The 16,261-nt window shown below is 55.1% G+C and overlaps 1 protein-coding gene across 1 annotated transcript; it reads right to left on the bottom strand.

Annotated features, from left to right (window-relative positions):
• Positions 1 to 5,483: 5,483 nt before the first annotated feature.
• On the bottom strand, positions 5,484 to 10,466 carry LOC135307025 (uncharacterized). The gene is made up of 11 exons (XM_064431717.1): positions 10,255 to 10,466; positions 9,709 to 9,819; positions 8,944 to 9,015; positions 8,784 to 8,855; positions 8,595 to 8,696; positions 8,060 to 8,164; positions 7,327 to 7,398; positions 6,628 to 6,699; positions 6,355 to 6,426; positions 6,170 to 6,268; positions 5,484 to 5,729 (listed from the first exon to the last, which is right to left on the bottom strand). The coding sequence occupies exons 1-11, from the start codon at positions 10,289 to 10,291 to the stop codon at positions 5,587 to 5,589; spliced, it is 957 nt and encodes a 318-aa protein (XP_064287787.1). The 5' UTR covers positions 10,292 to 10,466; the 3' UTR covers positions 5,484 to 5,586.
• Positions 10,467 to 16,261: the final 5,795 nt, after the last annotated feature.

The following is a 16,261-nucleotide window of genomic DNA, read 5'->3' as shown; positions in this document are numbered from 1 at the left end:
TTAAATGTAATAGTTTTTTAATTCTAGAAGTGTGAAAATGTTCTATGCGTTTCCAAATTCTAAAACTACGTTGAAAAATATAGAACTATTGTGGAAAAGGGGAAGAACTATTAGGGGAATAGTCTATGAAAAATGTTCCTAAATCTTCCAAAATTAAAAATAACTATAGTAGCTCCTAGTCTCAGGAGACCCATGCCCGGCTGTTGCCAGCACAAATCTGGCTGTGCCCAGAAAACCAGCACAGGCAGGGCTGGTGCCACCACATAGAGAGCAGAGGTGAAAGATGCTGATCAAGACCTTCTCTGGCAGGAGGGGCCCACCTTCAGTCCTGGCTGGACACCAGGGCCAGCACGTTCAGGGACAGAGGCTCCTGTTCTGGGTGGTGGTGGCAGCAGCACATGCCCAGAAATGAGCTGGTCATGCAGCCGTGGCAGGGACAACGGACACTGGCACGGAGATTGAAGATGACAGGCCCAGTTCTCCATGACTGAGGCCATTGGCCGGTCTTGAGAATTTCCAGAGGTGCTCCTGTGGAGAGAGGAGGTGGCTGAGGCCCCAGCTGCCAGTGGCACACAGGGACCCTCGTGCACAGCAGGGCCCAGAGCTGGCAAGGCTCCCCAGCATGGCTGGAGCTGCTGGCACAGCTGGGCCCAGCTGGACAGCTGCCCCTCAAGGCCCTGGCCAGCAGGACACGGCTCTGGGCAGGGTCCCTGGTCAGGAGCGGGCCCCAGAGCGCCTCTGCCTTTCAAGGGCAACCTCAGCCCTGCTCTTTCTCCTCCCCACCTCCCTCTGCCTCTGCCCCATGCCCCTGGGGCTGCTCTTGGCCAGGCAGCCTCAGTGGGAGCCAGCACTGGCTGCAGCTCCAGCGGGGCCCCCAGGACAAGGCCCAGCAATTGAGAGGCCAATGGAAGCACTGGGCAGCAGCAGAACCCTCAGCAGAGTTATTTGGAGAACCATGGACTGGCCACAACTCCACTGCAGCCTCAGTGGGAATGCTTTCTGTCTACATCAGACTTTCAAAAGAAGCTCTTTCAGGGAAAGATGACCACTCACCATTTCTTCTTCCAGTTACACCAGATTTTGACACAGCACAACATGAGAATAAGGTCCAAAAATAGCAGGCCTGCCACTAACCTTGCCCAGCAGCCTGTTCCCATATAGAAGACACTTCTGAGGCCTTTCTGGGCATCAGGAACATGTGTTGTGGTGCCGGCTGCATCTGTGGGAGCGATGGGGAGCATGAGCCCGTGCTGTGCTGTACTGCTGAGCTGGCAGCACGGTGGATACGGGCACGACGTTCTCTGTTTCCCCCAGAGCTGGGGCCTGCAGGCACCTTGCCGGCCCTTGGCACAGGCTGTGCCAGCCAACAAAGCCCAGCAGGCCGGGAGGAGAGCCCGGGGGCAGCGCAGCTGCTTGGGCAGTGGCTGCTGCCAGGGACACGGGCCAAAGGCATCCCTGAGCAGCCACTGCCAGCCCTGGCCCTCCCTGCCCTGTGACAGCTCCCCCAGCCCCAGGGGACAGGCTCAGGCCCACTAAGGACACACTGAAGCCTTGCTCTTCCCCTCTGTCCTTTCCCCACCATGGGCACCTCGTGCAGTCACTCCCAGGTTTCGGGATGTGTCTCCCACGGAGGGACCCCAGCAGGACTGCTCAGAACCTGAGTGCCCTGAGCCTGCTTGGGATAATTCCCCTGAGCTATGCAAGTCTTTCCAGGCTGAGTAAGACTAAACATTAAGAATTAAAAGCAATTTTACTATTTATTGCCAATGTGTCAGAAGATTCTAAGTTTCCCTGACTGTAAAACTACTTGGACAAATACAGAACTGTTGGAGGAAAGGGGAACAAATATCTGGTGTCCGTATTCTATGAAAAACATTTCTCAATGCTACAAAGGAAAAACATATCTAAATGTTTCAAAAGAAAAGACAAAGATAACATGAGAGTGCTGTTGGTCGAATGAGCCCCATGCCCAGCTGCTGCCTGCCCATGCCTGGCTGTGCCCAGACGAGCAGCTCCGCCAGTGCGGGTGGTAGCACACAGACACCTGAGCTGAAGCTGGACTCAAGCCTGTGATAGATGAGTAATGCGACAGTTGACTCTCACAATTAAAGGATAAATGTCATGTATATATGTTAAGAGAAGTTTTATATATTTATAGATATGTTTTACCCCCTGATGTGTTATCTTGGCGTTACCTAAGTTTGGGACATATAAGAGGGTCAAATTGCTACGACAGCAGCACCTGACCTCCAAGTGAGATGTAAGGAAGTAAACTCCAGCACTGGACATCAAAGAAGGAGTCGATGGACAGAACTTTAAGAAGGGCAAAAGAGTTAAAAGGTGAAACCTCCATTGTGTGGATGAGAATGTGGTGGGAAAAAACCTCTACTCCCGACGACGTAACATTTTCCTTATTCAGTGTCCTGTTATATTTCTAATAAGGTTTTTAATAAACATTTAAAATTTTTACAAGTAAATATAACTTCTGGAACAATCCATTCCCTGGCTAGAGGGCTACACGTCCTGTCCTGGATGGAGAGCGACGCCAGGCCCTTCAGGGAGAGACGGTTCTGTTCTAGGTACTGGCTGCAGCATATTTCCAGCAATAAGCTGGTAATACACCTCTGGAAGGGACAATGGACACTGGCACAGAGATGCATGATGACAGGCCCAGTTCTCCCGCACTGAGGCCTTTGGCTGGTCTTGTGAAGTTCCAGAGGTGCTCCTGTGGAGAGAGGAGGTGGCTGAGGCCCCAGCTGCCAGTGGCACACAGGGACCCTCGTGCACAGCAGAGCCCAGAGCTGGCAAGGCTCCCCAGCACGGCTGGAGCTGCTGGCACAGCTGGGCCCAGCTGGACAGCTGCCCCTCAAGGCCCCGGCCAGCAGGGCACGGCTCTGGGCAGGGTCCCTGGCCAGAAGCGGGCCCCAGAGTGCCTCTGCCTTTCAAGGGCAACCTCGGCCCTGCTCTTTCTCCTCCCCACCTTCCTCTGCCTCTGCCCCATGCCCCTGGGGCTGCTCTTGACCAGGCAGCCTCAGTGGGAGCCAGCTCTGGCTGCAGCCCCAGCGGGGCCCCCAGGACAAGGCCCAGCAATTGAGAGGCCAATGGAAGCACTGGGCAGCAGCAGAACCCTCAGCAGAGTTATTTGGAGAACCATGGACTGGCCACAACTCCACTGCAGCCTCAGTGGGAATGCTTCCTGTCTACATTAGACTTTCAAAAGAAACTCTTTCAGGGAAAGATGACCACTCACCATTTCTTCTTCCAGTTACAGCAGATTCTGACACAGCACAATATGAGAACAAGATCCAACAGAAGCAGGCCTGCCATTAACCCTGCCCAGCAGCCTGTTCCCATACAGAAGACACTTCTGAGGACTTTCTGGGCATCAGGAACACGTGTTGTGGTGCTGGCTGCATCTGTGGGAGCAATGGGGAGCGTGAGCCCGTGCTGTGCTGCACTGCTGAGCTGGCAGCACGGTGGATACGGGCAGGACGTTCCCTGTTTCCCCCAGAGCTGGGGCCTGCAGGCACCTTGCCGGCCCTTGGCACAGGCTGTGCCAGCCAACAAAGCCCAGCAGGCCGGGAGGAGAGCCCGGGGGCAGCGCAGCTGCTTGGGCAGTGGCTGCTGCCAGGGACACGGGCCAAAGCCATCCCTGAGCAGCCACTGCCACCCCTGGCCCTCCCTGCCCCGTGACAGCTCCCCCAGCCCCAGGGGACAGGCTCAGGCCCTGTCAGGACCCAGCCAGCCCCTGCCCAGTCGGGAGCCAGGGCTGGCTCTGGCCCTGGGCTGGCGGCAGGGCTCCCGCTCGGGGCTGCTCCTGTGCCTTGGGCCTCTGGGCACTCAGGGCCAGCTCCGCAACAGCTGCAGCGCCAGGACGTTGCTGCACCAGTCCCGTTTCCCCGGGGCTCTGAACCAGCTCCAGAGGCCTGGAAGCCGAGGCGCCTCCAGCTTTGGCTGCTGCCGGGATGGGCAAGGGCAGGCCCTGGGGGAAGAGCTGCTGCCACACAGCCCCGGCCAGGGCTGAGCCCAGCATAGCAATTACCTGCTGTGCCTGTGCCCGTGTCTGCCATCGCCTTCCTTCCTGCAGCAGGGGCTACCCATGAGGATATGCTTCCTCCAGGATGTGCCTCCTTCTGCACAGATGTTTGGTCCATCACTTCAGACAGGAAAAAGGACAGTTGGATTAGATGGAAGACTTCCTGATTTGGGTGCTGGCATCTTCAGGATGTCATGTGCGTTAAACATGGGGATAGGTTTCAGAAAATGTCTTGGCTTTCAGGGCAGGGTCAGGGCTCTCCTGTTTCCAAACCGCTGCCGTGCCTGAGCCACAGGAGCAGGGAGGGGATGGCGCAGGGCGAGGGCACACACGTGCATGGTTCTGTGCTGGCACCTGCAGCAATGCCCCCCTGGCCCAGCTTTGGGCTCTGAGCTGGCAGCTCTCCCAGGGGGAAAGGCCTTGACCTACCCTCAGCATCTCCCAGAGGCTCCGTCCTGGACGTGGCTTGGGAAGCTGCACCACCTTCACCAGCAGGTTCAGCTGCAAAGAAAGGCAGGACAGAAGAGCTCCTGTGGCACTGCAGGTGATCCTCAGGCTGCCCACAAGGCTCAGCCCCGGGGCACAGCCCTGGGCCCGGCCCCTTCCCTCTCTGCTCTTCTCTGTGGCTGCACAGAGCACATGGAAGGACACATGGGCATTGCACACGGGAGGAAGATGGACAGCTAAATGCTCCTTCCTCCCACTGACAGTGATCCTGTGGGATCCCTCAGGGCTCCAGAAGGGAGCAGGGCAAATTTTCCATATTCCATCAACCTTCAGAAGATCTTAAGTGAAAGGGCAAATGTATGAGCTCTTGCCACCTGGTCACTGTGTATTCTCTCAGGAAAGGTACATTGAGCACTTGCCTCCAGGATTTCCCATGAGTCTCAAGCCATAATCCAGCAGCTTTCCCAGATAATCTATGTCTTGATCCCAACCTAGAAGTTTGCAAAGATCAGAACCATTTCCATGATGTGCTGGGATCCCCTTCTGCCACAGGGAACTGGGCACTGCATATAGATCAGGTAAGGCCATGGGAGCCAGATGTGAATGGACAAGGCCAAAGCTGCTCAGGGGCCTGGGGAGCTCTGGGCAGGCTCCTGGTCAATCCCTATCTTATTTGCAGGCCCTGTGCAACATCTCTGGAGTGGTGGCTGGAGCAGCCCAGGGCCCGTGGCAGTTCTCAGTCGCACAAGGAAAATGCTCCTTGAATCCCTGGGGAGAACTGCAGGGGGCAGTGCTGCAAGTATCCCTCGCAAACTCCCTCCTGCCTGTCCTCCCAGCCGCCCTTCCTCCATCTGGGCTGGGAGAGCTCCCACAGCCCAAGGGGACCCAGCCAGGCCCACTAAGGACACACTGGAACCTTGCTTTGCCCCTCTGTCCTTTCCCCACCATGGGCACCCCGTGCAGTCACTCCCAGGTTTCAGGAAGTGTCTCCCACACAGGGACCCCAGCAGGACTGCTCAGTACCTGAGTGCCCTGAGTGTGCTCGGGATAATTCCCCTGGGTTGTGCCCTCACTTCCAGGCAGCAGAGACAGCAGCTCAAGCCTCAGCAGGGCTCAGGCCCAGAGGCACAGCAATTACCTCCTGTGACTGTGCCTGGCATCGCCTCCAGTCCTACAGCAGAGGCTGTCATGGAGCCACTGCTTCCTTCGGGAAACGTCGCCTTCTGCCCAGCCTCTCCATCCACTTCTGCAGAAAGGAAGAGGGACGGCTGGATCAGGTGGGGCTGTTCCCCATTGGGGAGGTGGCATCTTCAGCAGCCAGTACTTGTGAAAGTCATGGTTAAGGATCAGGAATCCACACAATTTTCTGGGTAGGCCAGGGTCCACTTTCATGATAACACCCGCACTTAGTATTCATCCTGGAGACTATGAAATTTCAGGGAATCTCAGGCCCGTGGTGCAGTTTGGGCTCCCTGTCAGCTGATGCCAAATGCCTTCCTGCAGGGGCTGGGCACAAGCTGCAGCCAGGCCAAGCTGGGAAGTAGCCCTGCGGGGCGTGAAAGCAGCCGCAGGGCAGCGAGGCTGCCATGGATCCCTTCCTGCTGTGCCGGGCACGGTGTGTCCAGATGTGCAGCCAAAGCCCCCGGCTTCTGAGACCCAGGGGAAGCATGAGAGAAATGCACCCACCTTGTCTTCTCTCCAGATCACTCAGCATCTTCTCCATGTGTTTGGATGCCTCCAGGAACTTACTCTCTCCTCTAAGTTTGTTCTCCAATCTCAGGAGACCTTAAGAGAAATATTTCCATTTCCCAGGAATGGGTCCCACTAAACCAGTGCTCAGCCTGTGGGGTCATCAGGCAGACACTACTCACCCCTGCGATGGGAGCTGGGCCTGCGTGCAACATCCACCAATGGACCTGGGAACGTCCTCCCTGCAGACACACCTGTAACTCAACAGCCACAGAAGCTTCTGCCATCTCTGCTGATCTGCACTGGCACGACTGAGCCGCAGGAGCGGTGAGGGGATCGTGCAGGGCGCGGGCACACACGTGCATGGTTCTGTGCTGGCACCTGCAGCGATGCCTCCCTGGCCCAGATTTGGGCTCTGAGCTGGCAGCTATCCCAGGGGAAAGGCCTTGACCTACCCTCAGAACCTCCCAGAGGCTCATTCCTGAACGTGGGTTGGGAAGCCAGATCAGTTTCACCAGCCAGGTTAGCTGCAAAGAAAGGCAGGACAGAACAGCTGCTGTGACTCTGCTGAAGATTCTCATTCAGGCCCAAGTGGCAGTGGGTGCACCTGGGTGTTTGGTGCCCTCCAAGGCACTCCCTCAGCTCTGCCTTCCACTCAGGAGCAGGAGCAGGGGGACCTCGTGCCTGCAGTGGCCCCACACTGGGATGGAAGGAGCCCCTTGCGGGGCAGTTGGGGCAATAAGGACTCCCTGGAGCTGCCAGCAGCTCTAAAGCCAGCCCCTTGCAGGGCCAGGGCTTGACAGTGGCAGCAGGAGCAGCTCAGGCTCCCCGGGGCTGGCAAAGGAGCTGCCAAAGGCTCAGCCACGGGGCACAGCCCTGGGCCCGGCCCCTTCCCTCTCTGCCCTTCTCCCTGGCTGCACAGAGCACATGGAAGGACACACTGCCATTGCACACAGGAGGAAGATGGACAGCTAAATGCTCCTTCCTCCTACTGACAGCAATCCTGTGGGATCCTTCAGGGCTCCAGATGGGAGCAGGGCAAGGCTTCCAGAATTCAACAACCTTCCTACTCTTAAGGAAAGTGGGACATGCATGACCTTTTGCCACACTGACACTGATTATTCTCTAAGTAAAAAGGGACTTTGCGAACTTACCTCTACTATCTGCCGAGGTCTTCAAACTCTCATCCAGAAAGACAAGCATGGAATCCATGTCACGATCCCAATCTAGAAGGGAGCATAAAACGGAACTGCTTCCATGCTCTGCTGGGTTCCTCTTTGGCCTTTGGGAACTGGGCACTGCAAGGGGGTTGGGTAAGGTTGTGGGAGTCAGATGTGAATGGCCATGGCCAAAGCTGCACAGGGACCTGGGGAGCTCTGGGCTGGCTCCTGGTTAATCTCCACATCCTTTACAATCTTTGCCCGCCATAGACCTTATGCAACATCCCTAGAAGGGCAGCTGGAGCAGCCCAGGGCCCTGGGGCTCTCTCCCTCCTCACTGAGGGAGACTTCCCTAAATCCCTGGGGATAACTGCAGTATGTAGTGCCAGAACCACTCCTACCTCCTTCCCTCCTGCAGTCCCTCTCTCCCTCCATCTCTTGGCACAGCTCCCCCAGCCCAAGGGCACATAGCCAGGCCCTTACAGGACACATTGGAGCCTTGCTCTCCCCCTCTGTCCTTTCCCCACCATGGGAATGCAGTCGCTCCCAGGTTTCAGGATCTCCCTCCCACGCAAGGACCCCAGCAGGACTGCTCAGTGCCCTGAGCCTGCTCGGGATAATTCCCCTAGGCTCTGCCAGTCTTGTCTGAGCTGTGCCTGCACTGCCAGGCACCAGAGAGGGCAGCTCAAACCGTAGCAGGTCTCTGGTCCAGAGGTACAACAATTACCTCCTCTGCCTGTGCCTGGCATCACCTCCCTTCCTGCAACAGAGGCTGGCATGGAGCCACTGCTTCCTTCGGGAAACGCCACCTTCTGCCCAGCCTCTCCATCCACTTGTGGAGAAAGGAAAAGCAACAGCTCATCAGGTAAGACTGATCCCCACTGGAGAGGTGGCATCTTCAGGAGGCAATTCTTGTCAAAGACATAAACAACCTGGGTAGGACAGGGCCCACTTTCATCAAAACACCCGCCGTTAGTGATCAGCCTGGAGAATGCAAAATCGCAGGGGACCTCAGGTTGGGCATGGCCTGTGGTGCATTTTGGGCTGCCTGTCAGCTGATGCCAAATGCCTTCCAGCAGAGGCTGGGCAGAAGCTGCAGCCAGGCCAGGCTGGGAAACAGCCCTGCAGGGCGTGAAAGCAGCAGCGGGGCAGCGAGGCTGCCATGGATTCCTTTCCGCCTTGCCGGGCACGACGTGTCCAGATGTGCAGCCAAAGCCCCTGGCTGCTGAGACCCAGGGGAAGCATGAGAGAAATGCACCCACCTTGTCCTCCCTGCAGCAATTCTTTCAGCATTTGCCTCATGTTTTTGGATGGCTCATGGGGTTTCTGGTGTCCTTTGCCTTTGTTCTTTCCCCTCGTAGGATCTTAGAGCAACAGAGTTCCATTTCTCAGGAACGGATCCCACAAAAGCAGGGCTCAGCCTGTGGGGTCAGCAGGGACACACTACTCACTCCTGTGATGGGAGCTGGGCTTCTGTGTACGAATCAGCAAAGGAGCTGGAGAAGTCCTCCCTGCAGACACACCTGTAACACAACAGCCACAGAAGCTTCTGTCACCTGATTCCTGCCAGGCTGTCAACAATTATTCCTTGGTGGCTCACTGAGAACATACCTGACGGTGGCTCAGATAGGACCAAAACTTTATGCAGCCAAGTTAATGGAGAAGCCTTCCCTGACACTTCATCTAGAAGGGAGCAGAGATAAGAACCATTTCCATGGTGTGCTGGAGTCCCCTTCTTCCTCAGGGAACTGGGCACTGCAATGGGGTCGGGTAAGTTTGTGGGAGTCGGATATGATTGGATAAGGCCAAAGCTGCACAGCAGCCTGGGGAGCTCTGGGCTGGCTCCTGGTCACACTCCAGACTCTTTTCAGGCCCTGTGAAACATCCCTGGAAAGGTGGGGGAACACCCCAGGGCCTTGCAAGACTCTCTCATTTCCACTGCAGAAACCCTCCCTAAAGGCCTGAGAAAAACTACAGGCAGCCATGCCACAGGTGTCACTCATTTCACCACTCCGTGCCCCGTGACAGCTCCCCCAGCCCCAGGGGACAGGCTCAGGCCCTGTCAGGACCCAGCGCAGCCCCTGCCCAGTCGGGAGCCAGGGCTGGCTCTGGCCCTGGGCTGGCGGCAGGGCTCCCGCTCGGGGCTGCTCCTGTGCCTTGGGCCTCTGGGCACTCAGGGCCAGTTCTGCAGCAGCTGCAGCGCCAGGGACGTTGCTGCACCAGTCCCGTTTCCCCAGGGCTCTGAACGAGCTCCAGAGGCCTGGAAGCCGAGGCGCCTCCAGCTTTGGCTGCTGCCGGGCTGGGCAAGGGCAGGCCCTGGGGGAAGAGCTGCTGCCACACAGCCCCGGCCAGGGCTGAGCCCAGCACAGCAATTACCTGCTGTGCCTGTGCCCGTGTCTGGCATCGCCTTCCTTCCTGCAGGGCCTTCCAATGAGCCGCCACTTACCCCGGGAAATGCCACCTTCAGTACAGCTTTTTGGTCCATCGCTTGATAAAGGAAACGGACAGCTGGATCAGATGGAACTATTGCCTACTGGGGAGGCGGCATTTTCAGAGGGAATGCTTTTCAAAGGGTTAGGCTCAGGAAGATGGCCAGACTCTTCATGCTGAACTAGACCCCTCCTTTCTCCAAACAGGTGCCCTTCCTGATCTCCCAAGAGACCAAGAAATTGAAGGGGATCTCAGGCCCATGGTGCATTTTGGGCTGCCTGTCAGCTGATGCCAAATGCCTTCCTGCAGAGGCTGGGCAGAAGCTTCAGCCAGACCAGGCTGGGAAGCAGCCCTGCAGGGCGTGAAAGCAGCAGCGGGGCAGCAAGGCTGCCATGGATCCCTTCCTGCTGTGCCGGGCACGGCATATCCAGACGTGCAGCCAAAGCCCCCGGCTGCTGAGTCCCAGGGGAAGCATGAGGGAAATGCACCCACCTTGTCCTTCCTGCTGCATTTCCTTCAGTACTTGCATCTTGACTATGGCTGGCTCATGGGTTTTCTTGTGACCTGTAGCTGGGTAATTCCCTGTCAGAGAAACTTAGAGCAACATAGTTCCATTTCCCAGTGGATTTCACAAAACCAGGGCTCTAGCCACAGAAGCTTCTGTCATCTCTGCTGATCTGCACGGGCACCACTGAGCCGCAGGAGCGGTGAGGGGATCGTGCAGGCCGAGGGCACACACGTGCATGGTTCTGTGCTGGCACCTGCAACGCTGCCCCCCTGGCCAAGCTTTGGGCTCTGAGCTGGCAGCTCTCCCAGGGGAAAGGCCTTGCCCTACACTCAGCATCTCCCAGAGGCTCCGTCCTGGACATGGTTTGGGAAGCTGCACCACCTTCACCAGCAGGTTCAGCTGCAAAGAAAGGCAGGACAGAAGAGCTGCTGTGGCACTGCAGGAGATCCTCAGGCTGCCCACAAGGCTCAGCCCCGGGGCACATCCCTGGGCCCGGCCCCTTCACTCTCTTCTCTTCTCTGTGTCTGCACAGAACACATGGAAGGACACACTGGCATTGCATATGGAAGGAAGATGGAGCAGCTAAATGCTCCTTCCTCCCACTGACAGTGATCCTGTGGATCCCTCAGGGCTCCAGAAGGGCAAGGTTTGCTGAATACATCAACCTTCAGAAGAACTTACGGGAAATGTTACAAGTAATCTCTTGCTGGATTGACACTATTTTTTTGTCAGGAAAGGTACATTGAGGACTTGCCTCCAGCATCTGGCGAGGTTTTCAAATCATCATTCACCAGTATTTCCAAATAATCCAAGTCACGATCCACATCTGGAATGGAACACAGACCAGAACCATATCCAATGTGTGCTGGGATCCCCTTTTGCCTTAGGAAACTGGGCACTGCAGGAGGGTTGGGTAAGGCCATGGGAGACAGATGTGAATAGACAAGGCCAAAACTGCACAGGGGCTGGCTCTGGTCACTCTCCACCCTCTTTGCAGGCCCTTTGCAACTTCCCTGGAGGGGTGTCTGGAGCAGCCCAGGGCCCGTGGGTACTGTCTCCCTCCCACAGAGGAAACCCTCCCTAAAGCCCTGGGCAAAACCATCCCCAGCGCTTCCCAGGGAGCAGGGAGCGCTGTCCCGGGAAAGGGCAGCCAGGCTGCCGGCTCACCTGCTCCCCGCGCTTGCAGCGGAGCAGCCTGGGCAGCCCTGGCAGGCAGGGCCACGGCCAGGAGCAGCAGGAGTAGGAGGCGCAGAGCAAGGGCCATGGTGCCTTGTCCTCCGCCAGTCCCGCAGCTCTTGCTGCCACCGCTGTCCCGACACCGCTGTCCCAACGTCAGCACCGCTGCTGCCACCGCCGCTGCTGCCGCAACAGTTGTGCTCAGGGACTGACTGCTGGCTCCTTGTGCTGCTGTGCAACCACGGGGCTCTGTCACCTCTGGCACCTCTGTGACCTCAGGGCCTGCTGTGACCTCAGCCTGCTGTGACCCCAGAGCCTGCTGTGACCTCATGGCCTTAGCTGTACCCCCAAAGTGTGCCCCCATCTCTACCAATGGACTGCCCTGATTTGTTGGGAAGGATGAAAGTTTGACAAGAAAGTCTCACAGCTATGTGTGCTTGGCAGAGAGATTTTTGAATGTGGAATCTGAAGAAGAAATAGAGATGGAAGCAAGTTTTGATATAGAATAAAAGAATTGCTGAGCTACTCTTAGTGGATAACTAAGAAGGTAAATGGTGTGTTAGTTTGAAGGGGGCTTTATGATCTGGATCAAAGGAGAAACCCACTTGAAAGAAGTAGATGCTTTCACCAGTCATGAAGATAGCACAGGGAACAAGACGGGTGATGTTGCAAGTAGAAAGAAGCCCTCAGAATTTTCAACAACTTCCAGTTTAAACTGTAATGTACTAACTTTTAGTTATTGGAGAACAATAACATGAATGTGGTAATTACAGTAGTTATGACAGCTTATAGGTAAATGTTAAGGTACCGATTGGTTCTTCTCTCTTAAGATGCCCAGCAAAGAAAAGTACATAATGCATTGTCAGCAAAACTAAAGGGTCTTCAGGCTTTTCTGCAGCTGGAGCTGACAGCTGTAGGCACAGGCTCTGTCACCCACGACCCTGGACTGCTGTAATGTCTTGGATGTAATAAAGTGCATTATGCAGAGCTGCCTGGAGTCCCGCATCCCCCATTAAGGCTATTACACTGATTGTAATTGCTTTGCTTCATCCAAGGGCCATTGCTCAGCAAAACCTGCAGGGACACAGGGTCTTGTTTGGGTGGAGGCAGCATCTGCACGGCAGCAACATGCTGGTAATGCAGCTGTGACAGGGACATCAGGCATGGGCATGGAGATGGGAAGTGTGTGCCAGGTGTGTCCCAGACTGAGGTGTTTGGCTGTTCTTGTGAACTTGCAGAGGGGCAGCTGTTGAGAGAGGAAGTAGCTGCAGCCCCAGTTGCAGCTGGGACACTGTCCTGGCATGACTTTATGATGCTTGTATCCCCATTTGTGGGTTGAGCCCAGAAATAAGTTTTGCACCTTTAGGTCTGGTTCCAAGAGTGAAGGGGGGACAAGAAGAATGGTGGAGTTTGTTATCAGAAACTGCTCTTGCACCTCTGCATCCTTCTCCTGCACTGTGTTGTCTGCGGCAAGGACAGACAACAGGATAGAGCTCTACTTTGATTTTTAGTTAGTTTTAGCTAGCTAAAGCAGAGAATTTCTCTGGACTGTGGTTTTTCTTTTTTTGTGGAACTGTTTAAACCTCCTCTGGACTGAAAACCCAGAAGAGCACCAGCAGCTCACTGCTGTGGCCCACCAGGCTGGGCCAGGCTTGCAGCATTTCCAGTGCCAGAGGGACTGACCAGAGAATGAGTTAGCAGAGCTATAGCCCACGAAGGTGACTTTCTGAGCATGTCATCTCTTCTAAGTGGCGAGAGGTTTTATTGTTTAACATTGTTCATCATTTTTTCTGATGGTGAATTCCTTGCCTATTAAATAAAGAGGGTTTTTATCCCATTTTCACAAAAAAAAAAATCTTTTTCCCAATCTAGTTGGGGGAGGGGCCTCTTGAATGTGTTTCCTAGAGAATGCCTTTGGAGGTTATCTCCCAAATGTGCCCTAAACCAAGATCAAAACAGAGACCTACCTGCACAGCAGCAGATTAGCATTGTACTCAAAGTTTGCTGCTGAAGACTAAGAGCTAAGCTTGTCAGATATTCTGAAAAATATCAGGGAAAAGGTTTTTCATTGGTTGTTGTGACTAAGTAAAAATCTCCAGAGGGCAAATGGCTTCTCCAGTAGACAAGGTGTCTTGAGATGTCTTAGTTCTTCCTGGAGTAAAGATTGGCTATTAAATTCTGGTGTTTATTCTAGAATGGTAAAAATGTTCTACATTTTTTCCTATTCTAAAACTACTTTGAAAAACCCTAAACTGCTAAGGGAAAAGGGGGGAAATATTTGGGGGTTTCTTTCTACAAAAAGAAAAAAGTCTGAATATTTTTAAAAATTTCTAATTTCTAAAAAAGGAAAATGAAGACAAAACATGGTGCCTCAGGAGCCCCGTGCCCGGCTGCTGCCTGCGCACTCCTAGCTGTGGCGAGACAATCAGCTCAGCCAGTGCTGCGGCTACCAGCCAGAGAGCAGAGGTGAAGCCCAAAGGTGTTGCTCAAGCCCTTCCCTGGCAGAGGGGCCCCATCTTCAGTCCTGGCCAGACACCAGGGCCAGCACCTTTGGGGACAGAGACTCCTGTTCTGGGTGGTGGCAGCATGTCCCTAGCAACAAGCTGATAATGCAGCTGGGGCAGGGATGTTGGAAATGGCTTGGGGATGGCTGATGACAGGTACAGGTACAGGTACAGGTCTCCCTGATGGAACTCTATGGCCAGTCTTACAGAAGACACTTCCAAGAATGGGGAAGACGTGTTGTGGTGCCGGCTGCATCTGTGGGAGCGATGGGGAGCGTGAGCCCGTGCTGTGCTGCACTGCTGAGCTGACAGCAGGCTGGATACGGGCAGGACGTTCTCTGTTTCCCCCAGAGCTGGGGCCTGCAGGCACCTTGCCGGCCCTTGGCACAGGCTGTGCCACCCAACAAAGCCCAGCAGGCCGGGAGGAGAGCCCGGGGGCAGCGCAGCTGCTTGGGCAGTGGCTGCTGCCAGGGACACGGGCCAAAGCCATCCCTGAGCAGCCACTGCCACCCCTGGCCCTCCCTGCCCTGTGACAGCTCCCCCGGCCCCAGAGGACAGGCTCAGGCCCACCAAGGACACACTGGAGCCTTGCTCTCCCCCTCTGTCCTTTCCCCACCATGGGCACCACATGCAGTCACTGCCAGGTTTTGGGATGTGTCTCCCACGGAGGGACCCCAGCAGGACTGCTCAGAACCCGAGTGCCCTGAGACTGTTTGGGATATTTCCCCTGAGCTATGCCGGTCTTGTCCAGGCTGTGTAAGACTAAACATTAAAAATTAAAGGCAATTTTACTTTTTATTGCCAATGTGTCAGAAGATTCTAGGTTTCCCTGCCTGTAAAACTACTTGGACAAATACAGAAGTGTTGGAGGAAAGGGGAACAAATATCTGGTGTCTGTATTCTATGAAAAACGTTTCTCAATGCTACAAAGGATAAACATATCTAAATGTTTCAAAATGAAAGACAAAGATAACATGAGGGTGCTGTTGGTCGAATGAGCCCCATGCCCAGCTGCTGCCTGCCCATGCCTGGCTGTGCCCAGACGAGCAGCTCCGCCAGTGCAGGTGGTAGCACACAGACACCTGAGCTGAAGCTGGACTCAAGCCTGTGATAGATGAGTAATGTGACAGTTGACTCTCACAATTAAAGGATAAATATCATGCATATATGTTAAGAGAAGTTTTATATATTTATAGATATGTTTTACCCCCTGTTGTGTTATCATGGAGTTACCTGAGTTTGGGACATATAAGAGGGTCACCTTGCTACGAAGGCAGCACCTGACCTCCAATCGAGATGTAAGGAAGTAAACTCCACCACTGGACATCAAAGAAGGAGTCGATGGACAGAACATTAATAAGAGCAAAACAGTTAAAAGGTGAAACCTCCATTGTGTGGATGAGCACATGGTGGGAAAAATCCTCTACTCCCGGCACCGTAAAATTGTCTTTATTCAGTGTCCTCTTATATTTCTAATAAGGTTTTTAATAAACATATAAAAATTTTAGAAGTAATGATAACTTTTTCAACAATCCATGAAGTGGCTAGAAGGCTGCACCTCCTGTCCTGGATGGAGAGCGACGCCAGGCCCTTCAGGGAGAGGTGGTTCTGTTCTAGGCAGTGGTTGCGGCGTATTTGCAGTAATAAGGTGGTAATGCACCTCAGGAAGGGACAATGGACACTGGCACGCAGATGCATGATGACAGGCCAAGTTCTCCATGGCTGAGGCCTTTGGCCGGTCTTGTGAAGTGCCAGAGGTGCTCCTGTGGAGAGAGGAGGTGGCTGAGGCCCCAGCTGCCAGTGGCACACAGGGAGCCTCGTGCACAGCAGGGCCCAGAGCTGGCAAGGCTCCCCAGCACGGCTGGAGCTGCTGGCACAGCTGGGCCCAGCTGGACAGCTGCCCCTCAAGGCCCCGGCCAGGAGGGCACGGCTCTGGGCAGGGTCCCTGGCCAGGAGCGGGCCCCAGAGCGCCTCTGCCTTTCAAGGGCAATCTCGGCCCTGCTCTTTCTCCTCCCCACCTTCCTCTGCCTCTGCCCCGTGCCCCTGGGGCTGCTCTTGGCCAGGCAGCCTCAGTGGGAGCCAGCTCTGGCTGCAGCCCCAGCGGGGCCCCAGGACAAGGCCCAGCAATTGAGAGGCCAATGGAAGCACTGGGCAGCAGCAGAACCCTCAGCAGAGTTATTTGGAGAACCATGGACTGGCCACAACTCCACTGCAACCTCAGTGGGAATGGTTCCTGTCTACATTAGACTTTCAAAAGAAGCTCTTTCAGGGAAAGATGACCACTCACCATTTCTTCTTCCAGTAACACCAG

Source organism: Passer domesticus, chromosome 9, assembly GCF_036417665.1.
Source record: "Passer domesticus isolate bPasDom1 chromosome 9, bPasDom1.hap1, whole genome shotgun sequence".
NCBI lineage: Eukaryota > Metazoa > Chordata > Aves > Passeriformes > Passeridae > Passer > Passer domesticus.
Note: the sequence above shows the minus strand (reverse complement) of the source record. Positions and strands in the feature narration are given on the sequence as shown.

Excerpts from the sequence above, each read along its gene's own strand:
- LOC135307025 (XM_064431717.1), bottom strand. The coding sequence starts at position 10,291 with ATGCAAGTACTGAAGGAAATGCAGCAGGAAGGACAAG. Across the intron at positions 8,165-8,594 it reads ATTGCTGCAGGGAGGACAAG|TGGATGGAGAGGCTGGGCAG; the intron begins GTGGGTGCATTT and ends TTTCTCCACAAG. Across the intron at positions 6,700-7,326 it reads GACCTCGGCAGATAGTAGAG|CTAACCTGGCTGGTGAAACT; the intron begins GTAAGTTCGCAA and ends CTTTCTTTGCAG.